General features: G+C 39.1%; 1 protein-coding gene across 1 annotated transcript in view; it reads left to right on the top strand.

The window, feature by feature from the left end:
• Positions 1–11,703, top strand: part of PRNP (prion protein) — a 12,516-nt gene extending 813 nt beyond the window's left edge. Inside the window, exons 2-3 of the mRNA XM_015597302.2 lie at positions 1,892–1,987; positions 9,258–11,703. Coding sequence (XP_015452788.1) covers positions 9,268–10,062 — 795 coding nt within the window. The 5' untranslated portion in view covers positions 1,892–1,987; positions 9,258–9,267 and the 3' untranslated portion in view covers positions 10,063–11,703. The remainder of the gene's footprint in view (positions 1–1,891; positions 1,988–9,257) is intronic.
• The last annotated feature ends 951 nt before the right edge of the window (positions 11,704–12,654 follow it).

Below are 12,654 nucleotides of genomic sequence, written 5' to 3'. Positions count from 1 at the left end.
GGGCCTTTCCTCTATTTGCGGGCCTGGGACGTCCAGGCGCCGGCAGATAGAGGGTCTCCTGCGCGCCCCAGGTGTGGCGGACCCGCAAGCTTCGCTTTTCACTTGCTTTCCTGCCCCTCTGGAAGGAGAGAACTTGAGCATCTGAGGGTCTCAGAGGGAGGGGATCAGGGCCGGCGGCGCCCTTGGAGTACCAGTCTCCACTTGTGCGGGAGACGCCTTCACGTTTGTTACATTATACAACGGGGAGAAATCTATTTTTACTGAATATATTTTTAATTTTCTCTTTGTAGTGGCTGTAGCAAACAGATTTTTTAAATCGTTAGCCCACCACCAGCACATCCACCCTTAACATCTCAAAGCCACTGCTTTCTGGTTTTCATTTCGTCATCTCGATTCATACACAGCACAATGCAAGTTTCACCGCTCTAATCATGATTATCTTCTTGGCCGCGTTTTTCCTCGTTCTTGGAGCATCACGGTTTAATAAGGAGTTCCCCACATGATGAACATTTGAGATGTTTCCCTTTTCTTTGCAAAAAAAAAACTCCAGGTAGCATAGTACTAAAGATTTTTGCAAATCAAATTATCAGAAAAAATAGGAACAGGAAATTGAATAAAAATTAAATAAAACTGGAAAAATTAAACTCTCAGATTTGAAGAAGAAAGAAAAACATCACCAGTAGAAAGAAACATTTTTACCTACACAAACACCGAGACTCTTACAATTAAAAAGAACTAACCGGAAAGGGAAAGAAAGCAGAGAGCTAGGATATGATTTGTATATTATTTGTATCTGGTGCAAGTTTTTCATACTCGTGAAAAGAAAATAATATCAAGATTATAAAATATCAAATGATGAATCACTTGCAGAATAAAATACAAATTAAAGCAAGTCTGGATTATCATTTTACATCTATTAACAAACACAACAGTAATAGTAACAGCAACCCCTGCTGGAAGTTTGCCTTGAAACCTGCGTATTCAGTTATCTGGGGAGGTGGCAGGGCTTCCAGGTTAGAAAGATGGCTCTGTAACTAACTTTTTGACTTTGGATAGGTTACCTCATTTCCTAATTCTCCTCTTGTCCATTCATAAAATAGAGGAGATGATACCTACTTCCGGAGTTTGTTAAAGATTATTTTAACCATCTATGTAAAACAAATCCTTGATATACATACCTTTATTCTTTTCCTAGTCACATCCTACTGGGGACATTGTAAATTGGTACAAACCTTTTGTAAAGCAATCAGGTAATACTTTAAGAAGTTAAAAGTGACCCAGAAACCACACTCCTGGGAATTTACTTAGCAATGGAAGAAACACACAAGAAAATCAATTAATTAAAGGCCCTATGCAAGCCCATATTTGGGGCAGAATGACCTAAAATTAGAACCAACTGGGAAATAACCTCAACGTGTTAACAGCAGAGCAGTAGCTAAGAAATCATGGCACATTAACTGAAAAGAGCATTATGCAATCATGGAAACTCATTATTTTGGAGCCCATGATAACTGGGAAAAGACTGACAGTTCAGGGTGCTGGTTACTGAACTGAATCTGCTTACTCATATGTGAATGCATGTGTGAAAATCTGAAAGGAAAAGCAAAAAAAAAAAAAGTTTTAATAGACATAGGTGATTTAATTTTTTTGTTGTCAATGTATTGTTTTTCTAAATGTAATTTTTTAAACGAAATGGACTGTTTTCTGTGTGTGAAAGAGGGAGCGCTCAGTGTCACGTTTGCTTTTTTAGCTGACTTCTTTTCTTTGAATATTTCCCTTTTTTTTCCTGAATAGATTTTTTAGTGGTTTATAACATATACTAAGCTTTCCTTTTAAGGAATCAGATCTTAGATTTATTGATCAAGCCTAGTTTTTTCTTTTTCTTTTCAAGGACTCCTGCATATATTTGAAAACTGAACAATTTCAGCCAAGCTGAAGCATTGTCTTCCCGGAGGCACGAATCCAGCTTAGCTGAGCCACAACAGATGTAGGTACCCTGTGGAATCTCTTTGGTCTTATAATGGTTGAAAGTCCCTAATTGTCACAGAAAATTAAGGTCTGGAAAGGCCTTGAGCAAAAGCCCCTGCTCTGGAGGCCACTTGGGTCTATATGTGTAACTCGCACCTATTGCATCATCCTTTCTTACAAAATCAGCTTGATTTTGCAGAGAAAGGGCCACCATTTTCTCTAGAATCATGCTGAATTATGTAAGGAAGCAATCATTATAAAAACAATAAAACAATAACAAACATTTCTGCACCAAATTAACACTGAAGGTGACTATCAACCGACAAAAAGCTTTATGAGAAAAGGTTTTCTATGCTGTAGTTTTAACTTATCTATTCCATTCTCTCTTTTCGGATCTTGTTTCGTCTTCCAAGACAACTATACCAGCTGTGAACTGCCATGTATTAAATATTCAGAACGTGCCTGTATCTAACTTGGTGATGGCTGCAACATTATCAAGTCATTCTTGAGTAAATATTTTTTGCAGCAGTTCTTACAGTTGGGAGAATTTTTTTCTCAATTTGGTTATCTTTTTTCTCCTGGTATAGTCTCCTTATTTCTGTCATAGTATTGTGTGATCACATCTAAGGAGGTGTGCTCTTTTTATGAAAAGCATTACAAACGTTTTTAAGTGCTGCTTCTGAGGACCTAGCTCTGAAGCGCATGGCCAAGAGTGAATTTCCCTGTGCAGCTTTGTTATAGATTCTCAAATCCCATTGCTAGGCACTCCCAGGTTCTTGGCTTGAGATAGGCTCCAGCTATGTTGCTTTTTAAAAGCTCTTCAGTTACTTCTGAGGATGGACCAAGTGGGGGCTCCTTTGCCCTATACAGTCCAGAGCTGGGACTCAAAGTAGTAATGAAAAACTCCCACCTCAAAATGTTCTGTGAAGTTTTTGTATAGCTTACATCAGATTCTTTAAGAGGCAATGACCTCAAAAAGATTAAAATACAGTGGTCTCTCGTTATCTGAGGTTTTGCTTTCTGCAAATATTAAATGGAAAATTCCAGAAATAATTCATAAATTTTAAATTGGGTACAGTTATGAATACTTCACTTCATCTCATCATATAGGCATTATATAATCTCACATCATTAAGGGTGAATACAGTACAATAAGATATTTTAAGAGAGAAACCAAATTCACATAACTTTTATGACAGTATATTGTTATAATTGTTCTATTTTATTATTAGTTATTGTCGTTAGTCTCTTACCATGCCTAATTTATAAATCAAACATTATGATAGGTATGAAGGTATAGGAAAAAACAAAGTATATATAGGGTTCAGTACTATCCACAATTTCAGGCATCCACTGGGGATCCTGGAATGTATCCACCCACAGATAAGGGGGGAGTACTTTGTGACAAATGAGTTCTACTTAGCTCAGGAAAGACAGAAAATTTCCCTGGGGGGTGGGGGCTGTTTGGTGTCCCTTCTCAATAAACCAGTTAAATTTCAAGTTATAACATGTTCTGAGTATCAGAAGTTTGGCCCCTGGCACACAGCCATTGGACAAGTTCCTACCAGCTGTGACCCAGTCCTTGTGTATAAATGGGAATAGGAGGATTGGGGTAAGCCTTGGATCTTTTTTGTACCTTCTCTCTAATTCCATGGCTGTGTCATTCTACTCGTGTGCCAGTGTCATGTGATCTTATTTATCATAGCTTTACAATGCATTCTAATACCTGGCAGGCTAATGCACCCTAGATTTTCTTCCTGTTCAATAGTTTCTTCAGTCTTCTTAATATTGAGTATCGCTTCATCATGTTCTTTGAAATCCACTTTGAATTTTGACTGAAATTGTGTTAACTTTATAGATTATTTAGAAATGAATTGGTATCTTTCAGTACTGATCCTCTCAACCAAAAACATATGTCTTTCTCTTTTTTCTAGGCTGCCTTTATGTCTCTCATTAAAATTTTATCACTTTTCTCATATAAGTACTATTTATTTTTGGATTAAAACTTAGATATTTTGAATTTTTTATTGTCATTAAGAATGGAATGGTATTTTCCATGCTAAGTCTCCTAATTCCAATTAATCTGGTGACTTGCCGTTGTGTTATATATTGATTTCAAAAACTGCCACCCTAACAAGTTCACTCAATTATTCTAAGACGTCTCTGGTTGCTTTTCCAGATATAAAGTCATACTTGGCTAGAACCCCCATAACAATCTGTAAGAACAGTGATTGCTTGCATTCTCGTTTTGTTCACTACGTTAATCAGAATGCCTTTCCTTTTTCAATGAAGATGGGGCGCAGGCTGTGTTTGTGGTAGTGATTTCCATCTCAGTGATGGACAGGGACTACCTTCTAGTTCTATAGAAACTATTTCAGCAGTTTAAACTTAAAAAATCAGGAATGGATGTTGATTTTAATTGGAAACTTTTCAGCATCTGCAGAGAATCTTTTTTTCCCTACCCTGTTAATAGATTTCCTGATTTTGAGCCATCCTTGTACTCTGAAAGTAATCCTTAGTATGTTCTTTTACTAAACTGTTTGAATCAGTTTGGCGGTATTTTCTTTTGGATTTCAGCACCTGTTTTGTTGGAGGCTGGGTGGCTAAGAGTGAGGGCCCTGCACTCGTAATCTTGAGATTTGAATTTTGACCTTTTATGCCCTTAACTATTAACACTAATTCTCAGGTGAAGGTGCCTAACTGTTTATTTCTACTAAGTTCTAGATTCTGAAAACAATCGCCTAAACTGATACTCCCACTTGAGTATCTCACAGATGTAGCAAAATTAATGTGTCCAAACTAAAACCCTCCGTTTCCTCTGCCAAGCGTGGCCCTCCACTTTTTCCCCCTAATTTGGTAGATGACATTGCCACCGTCTACCTGGTCACAAAAGCCATGAACGTAGTTAACTCCCACTCCTACATTCACTCTATCAGCAAGTCCTAATTGGTTCTTTCTGCAAAATACATCTCATTTGTTCCTAGACCCTCTGCAGCACCGTCGTCATCCCAGGCCATCATCTTGCTGCAATTATTTTCTAACCGATCTCACCATTTCCTTTCCTGCCGACCTAAATTTTTTTTTTTTTTTTTACATAACAAACAGGGTGAGCTTTTTAAAAAACAAACCTATCATGTTGTTCTCATAAGTCTCTTTAGTGGCTCCCCACTGCACTGGGAATAAAATGGAAACTCTCTCTATGGCACATGAGGCCATGGTGATCTGGCCCTCACCCACTCCAGTCTCATCAGGCTCCAGATACATCTTCTTTTTGGTGCTCGAACCCACCGTCACTCTGTCCTCAGCCCCTAGCACAATGCTAGAACCTTAGTAAACACTAAATATGTATTTATTGAATGAATCAATAACTATTATACTGTAAACATTTCATTATCATATGTCTTTTTGACAACTTTTTTCTTCATTTCTTCTGTGGTTATTGATCAAGTTTTCTGTTTCTTTAAAAACTAGCACATTAATAGTTATTTCATAAGTATCCGTTGAATGAATTAATTTTAAAGGTGATATTTGTAATTTATATTTTTATAGAAAGGCAGTCCATCTCACACAAATTTTTAATTCATAAAGCAAAGTTGTGTATAGTAAGTTCTTGCCTTTTTAAAGCCTAGTCTTCCTAAGGAATCAGTATGGAGCTGTTGTGTTTTCCAGTGGTTTGTGTTTACATATATATTACATTTTTTTAAATAACTTGATTTTATTTAGAAATTCCACATTTTTCTGGGTTTTATTTATTAAACTCTACTTTCATCTCTATTATTTCTTTATAACTATGATGCTTTATTTTGAAATTTTTCCTTTTCGGGTTTTTTTTACTTCGATAATCATTTATTTCACTTATTTTCATTCTGTCTGTTCAGTTACACCACGCGCACTCCTTTAATAGTCACGTGGGTTTCTGTATTCTCACATCCTTCCCCTCCCTCTCTTTGTTTCCTCTGGCTAGCCTGATAAGTGTAAGTGAAATGTCTTTTTCGTTGTTGTTGTTTGTCTCATTTTATCTGATTCTTAATGTTTTTTGACTATTTTTTCATACTCTTTTGGGTTTCCCTCTTTTGTAAATTATCAGTTTATAGATTTTGGCCATTTTTCTGTTGGAATTACTGTCTCGTATTACTTTGTAATAATTCCTTGTAGGCTCTAGAATGACTCCTCTGTTGGTCTGAAATACTACAAATATTTGTTTACCATTGTATACTCTTTCTGATAACTTTGTCCATAGTGTTCGTACCGTCGAACAGGAATCCTTCATTTTTATGTAATAAAATTCTCCAATTATTTGTCTCATGGTTTGTGCTTTTATTTTAAAAAGTCTTTCCCCTACTCCTCTTCCAGGTGACAAAGACATTCACCTACATTTTTTTCTTTTATTGTATTTTTCTTCTGTTGTACTTTGACCTTTCACACTTTGGTCTGTAGTCTGCTTCCACATGTGGTATTAGGGATTCAGTTTCATTTTTCTCCAGTTTCTCAGAAGTATACACTAAACAAACCTTCCTTTCTCCATTGATCTGTGGTGTCCACTTTATTGTATATCAGGTCCCTACCACAGTATGTATACATCTGTTTATCTCTGAACTTGCTGGTCCACTTTCTTTGGTCTATTGGTCTGTCATTAGACTTTTGCCATATGGTCTTTATTACTACAGCTTGTAGGGTTAATGTCTGATATGGCAGGTTCCTTCCTTTTTCCTTTTTAAGATTGAGTTTGCTATTCATGGACTTTTTTTTTCCCTTTGTGATTTTATCGAACTCAAAATATCCAGTTAGAATTTTGATTGTCATTTTACTGAAGTTTTTGGTTCATTTAGGGGTGAATGAATCTTTATAATACTAGGTTGTCCTGATCATGACCATGGGAATACCTTTCCAGTTTTACAGATCATCACCTGTGCTTTTTATTAGAGTTTAAAATATTTTTTCTTGGTTAAGTCAACTTATAGATACTTTACATTTTGGTTTGCTATTGTGAATATCTCATTTCTTTAAAATTTTTTTCTAGTCAGTTATTGCTGGTGTAGAGAAAGGCTGATGATTTTCATAGGCCAATCTTGTATCCCACAAGTGTGCTGAACTCTAATTCTGGGTCTCATGTTACCTCTGTTGAGCCTGATGGATTTTCTATGTATATGATCACATTAATTTCAAATAATGACAGCTGGAGCTCTTTCCTTGCAGTTCTTACACTGGTTACTTCTCTATCTTTGCATATGGCATTGAACAGGACCTCCAGTCCTCAGACAGGGGACATCCTTGTCTCGTTTTTTATCTTAAAAGAAATACATTCAAAGGTTATCCATTAAATATGTTTGCTATTTTTGTTATATAACCTTTATCAAATTAGGGGATTTTCATCCTATTCCTAGGCTGCTAAGAGTATTTTTTTTTTAGTATTAGGTATAGATCTTTATCAAATACTTAATATCTTGAAATATACCACAACCTGGGCCACAGCCTGACCCTTCACAGAGAGTGTCTTATATGAATAATGTCATAGCACAGCTAGAGATTCAGAAACCCAGTCTCCATTCCCAGCAATTTCACTACCTAACACTGTACTCAGATACGTCATTTGACTTTTCTGAATCTTGGTGGCCAAATTTGTGGAGTGAGAAGTTTATATTAAATACTATAAGATCTCTCTTATTTTATCACAAACAGAAAGAGATTCTCCTATAAGCTCTCATGTAAGCTTTGAGGCCCTCTTATCCAAGGCATTTCAATAATGGTAGGAAGAATATAAACAAGATGATAATTAATTTATTTGTTTCATCATTCTTTTTTCTGAATATTATCCAATTTAATCTTTAGCTCTGAAGGTTATGAAAAATAATTTTCTAGCACTTGATGCCACTTTTCTTTGAAGATAAACCTAACGTTGGGGATAAGACTAACATCAGCATTACTAGCGTAGGCCATTTTTGGTTTGATGGCATATGATATTTTTGAGCATATGGTTTGACGTGGGGTACAGTAGAAACTGTTTAATTATCATTGTACTATGTGTGTTTGAGCCCTCCCCTTGGACTCAAGCACCCAGGGTACATGACGTCTTCAGTTTCAAAAGAGATTTTTAATTGCATAAACATACATTCTGCAAAGGGTCATAAATTATCACCCAGGATACTTGGTTTGTTTGTTTTTTACTTAAACTGTATTAGCCCTTTTATATAAGACATGTTTTTCACCAAAAATTAGAAGAAAATAAGTCACTCATGAACCATTACCGTTACATGTTGAATTAAAACTCATTCAGTGAATGATTGACTGCAGATCACCTTGAACACAGCCATTCTTAGCCCACTTTGAGCAGCTTCATCTCTCTGTCTACCCATCTCTAGAGAGAAAGAGAAATCTACAAGCGGGCTTGCAAAATCCTGAATGTTTACTGCTTCCCCCCTCCCCCCTCCCCCCACACATACACACAAATTGTATTCCTTTGAGGAAATTCTTGTTGGCAGTTATATGTTCAGGGGATATTAATTCCTTCACTTAACAAATATCTATTGTGTGCCTGTCGTGTACCAGGCACTGCCCTAGCCCCTGAGGAGACAGCAGTAAACAAGAGACTCATTTCCTATTACATTCTGCAGAGGAGAGAAGACAGAAACCAGTTATTTACAAAGTTATTTCCTTACTGTGGCACCCACAGTTAGGGATTTTCCTAACCAGACTTCCATAGGGGCCACACCAGAGCCCTCGAGGCAGTCCACCCGGCAACCTGGGACTTGTCTCTACCTGCAGTTCCCACAGTGACTGCTCAAGTTTAAAGGCATGAGCTCCTGTTGGTGACTAAAGGATTCTCCTTGGCGTAGAAGCTCCAGGCCCCACAGGGGCTGATGTTCTTTATAACAGCCCGATGGGCATTTATAAAGATGTGCCGGTTGCAAGAACCACTGCTCTAAAGAAGCCCAAACCTATGGCAAACCCACCGGGTGTTTATAGGTTTTCCCAGCCCAATTGTAATTTATCAATCAGAGGCTATTTTTACCATAAGCAGTGTTGCTGGCATTCCACTTTTATCAAGTGCTAGAAATTATCTTAAGGTCAAATTTGGCCTTAGAGAAGGAGAAAGCATTATGTTAACCCTTTAGCTGCAGTTACTTTAGTCATAAGTGCTGCAAAGTACAGAGTGAAGAGCGCTTATGACCAAGGAGCTGATGCACTGCTATGCATTCATTCATTCATTCATTCATTTATTCATTATGCAGCAAATGTTAAGTCGTTTCAGCATAAACATAGTGCTCTGTGACACCCTCTTTATTTTGCAGATAAGTCATCATGGTGAAAAACTACATAGGCGGTTGGATCCTGGTTCTCTTTGTGGCCACATGGAGCGACGTGGGTCTCTGCAAGAAACGACCGAAGCCTGGAGGAGGAGGGAGCAGTGGGGGGAGCCGATACCCGGGGCAGGGGAGTCCTGGAGGCAACCGCTACCCACCCCAGGGTGGTGGTGGCTGGGGCCAGCCCCATGGCGGCGGCTGGGGTCAGCCCCACGGTGGAGGCTGGGGACAGCCCCACGGTGGAGGCTGGGGTCAGCCCCATGGTGGAGGCTGGGGACAGCCCCATGGAGGAGGCTGGGGTCAAGGTGGCGGCACCCACAGTCAGTGGAACAAGCCCAGTAAGCCAAAAACCAACTTAAAGCATGTGGCAGGAGCTGCTGCAGCTGGGGCCGTGGTGGGGGGCCTCGGCGGCTACATGTTGGGAAGTGCCATGAACAGGCCCCTGTTACATTTTGGCAATGACTATGAGGATCGTTACTATCGTGAAAACATGTACCGTTACCCCAACCAAGTGTACTACAGGCCCGTGGATCAGTACAACAACCAGAACAGCTTTGTGCACGACTGCGTCAACATCACGGTCAAGCAGCACACGGTCACCACCACCACCAAGGGGGAGAACTTCACTGAGACCGACGTGAAGATGATGGAGCGCGTGGTGGAGCAGATGTGCATCACCCAGTACCAGCAGGAGTCGCGGGCTGCGTACCACAGAGGGGCGAGCGTAGTCGTCTTCTCCTCCCCTCCCGTGATCCTGCTCATCTCTTTCCTCATTTTCCTGATAGTGGGATGAGGGTGGCCTTCTGTTTTCACCATCTTCTTCATCTTATACGAGGTTGGGGAAGGGGGTATCTACCTACAGCCCTTTAGTGGAGGTGTGTCATTCTCGCTTGTCCTTTTGTCATCTGTAGGCTAATACCCTTGGCACTGATGGCACAGAGAAGTGTAGCATGGCCTGGTAACGCTATGTATTCCAGCCCCATGTGATTGAGTCCTTCACAGGCCAGTGCGAATGCCGGGCTGGTACGAGTGTAACAGCAAATAATTATTGGTTGATCTAGGCTTATTTTTCATCTAGTGCAATGGATTGAGGCTAAAACAATTCTCAAACCAGTCTTCGAATACATTCGCCTAAATACCTTCAATCCCGTCCCCAGCTAGAGCTCAGTACACTAATGCCCCATCTCGGCAGTGATTTTGTAGCAATTCGGACACATTTTCTCATTCGTTTTAGGGATACCTGACTGCATTTCCCTGTTCAAACAGCATTTCTGCCAAATTTGGAAGGAAGCCACATGATACTCATTTAAAGAACAAAACGAGAAATCCTTAGCCCTTGAGCCTGGGTTCTGCCCACTGGAGAGCATGTGGCCTGTGTCTGCAGAGAACTGTGACAATGTTTTGCATTTTGCAGTACAGGCTACACAGCAGCTATTGCATCAAGAGTAAATATTCATGCAACATTAGACCTCTGGACAGAGGACATTTTCATAGGGAATGAATATACTAACATAATATGAAAGGCTTCTGGGACTAAAAATACCCAACATTTGGGAGTGGTGCCCGTGGGGGGTAGATGTTTAAAGCACCTACATGTGGCATTCCATTCTTTAGTAACAAACTGTAGATAAGTAAGTCAGTTTTAAATTACTTTCTGGAGACTAAGAACAATTCTCTTTTCGTTTACCAGAACTAGGAATGATTTTGACTTTGGGTAAAGCCAGGAGACTTTAACATATTGGAAGCTGCAGCTGTAGAAACGCCATTATCAAAAGATTGTGTGATGCAGAAAGCGATCGGTGTACAAAGAAAAGAAATGCTTGCGTTTCTTCATTGCTATCTCATAATTGTCAAAAACCAGAATTAAGTCGAGTCCTTCGTTTTTGTAATTGGATTTTGAATCAAAGAACAGGGAGTTAATCTAAAAAAAAAAAAAAAAAATCTTAGGATGGAGATGACAGAAATATGGTCCATTCAGAGTGTAAAAAGAAATTGTTATTGTTATTTAAGTAAGGTAAAATTATTCCCTGAATCATTCAATATTGCCACCTAGCAGATCTATATTACTATTCTGCAATGTTATTGGCTTGTATTGTGCGGGTATTCTATGTAAAAAAATATATATATATCGCATATGACAACCTTAGAAGTTTTGGTTAGAGCAGTTAACAGCTGAAGTATCTAATGCATTTAACCTGTTTTTGTAAGGTACTAAATATTTAATATGTAGGAAACCCTTTTGTTTGGTCCTTAAGCTTACAACATGCACCGAATTAGTTTTGTATGAGGTCCAAAGTGGTCTTCGAAATAAGCATGTACTTTATATTTTCTATATTTGTAACTTCGCATGTACTTGTTTTGTTGTATAAAAAAATTTATAAATGTTTAATATCTGACAACAATTAAACAAGAGCTGAGCTGCATCTTCCGTGGAGTTTGCAGTTGCAGTCACTAGAGCATGGGTCACCTCCTGCTGGAGCCTCTAGGCTGGAGGCCACCAGGGTGCTTGGGGCTGGAGCCCTTCTCTTTCTAACTGTCCTGCCCTTTCCTCCCTCACTAAAAACAAACAATAAACACGAAGTCATTATCTTAAATTTTGTATTGGGCAAAGATATCAATTGTCAATAACCCTTAGCACCCTTACTCAACCCAATGACTATAGGAAAACTTAACAGGACTCCATTTTCGTTGCTGATCATACCATCTCTATGAGTTTGTTAGGGCTGCCATAACAAAGTAGCACAGACGGGGTGGTTTAAACTGTGAGAAATTTATTTTCTCACAGTTCTGAGGCTGGAAGTCCAAGATCAAGGTGTCAGCAGCGTTGGTTTTTGATTTTTCTTGTTTTTTGGGGTTTTTTTTTGTGTGTGTGTGGTTTTGTTGTTTTTTTGAGGCCTCTCTCCTTGGCTTGTAGATGGCTATCTTTACTCTTATGTCTTCACATGATCTTCACTCTGCGCGTCTCTGTGTCCTGTCCTAATCTCTTTTTATAAGGATACCAGTCATCATATTGGCTTTTAACTTTAACTCTTTGAAGGCCCTATCTCCAAATGCAGTCATTTTGAAGTATTAGGAAGTAGGACTTCAACACATAAATTTTGTGGGGACACAGTTCAGCCAGCCCATAATACTGTCTTTGTAGAAATGTCATGACAGTGTGTCAGTGTCACTCTCAGCATAGTTTAAGGGTATTCCCAGTACTAAGGGGGCCTCACATTCACACACGCCCCCAGGCTTCTCATAATAAAAAGAACCATCATCTGGTTTACTTTGTGCTCCACACACTGGACCACTGTCCACCACTCCATGTATGATTGCCAAGGCTGCTTACCTCAGAGTGCCTGCTGCAGAGCAAACAAATGCTTCCATTCTGGATCCGGCCCCT

This window comes from Pteropus alecto, unplaced genomic scaffold (assembly GCF_000325575.1).
Source record: "Pteropus alecto unplaced genomic scaffold, ASM32557v1 scaffold45, whole genome shotgun sequence".
NCBI lineage: Eukaryota > Metazoa > Chordata > Mammalia > Chiroptera > Pteropodidae > Pteropus > Pteropus alecto.
Note: the sequence above shows the minus strand (reverse complement) of the source record. Positions and strands in the feature narration are given on the sequence as shown.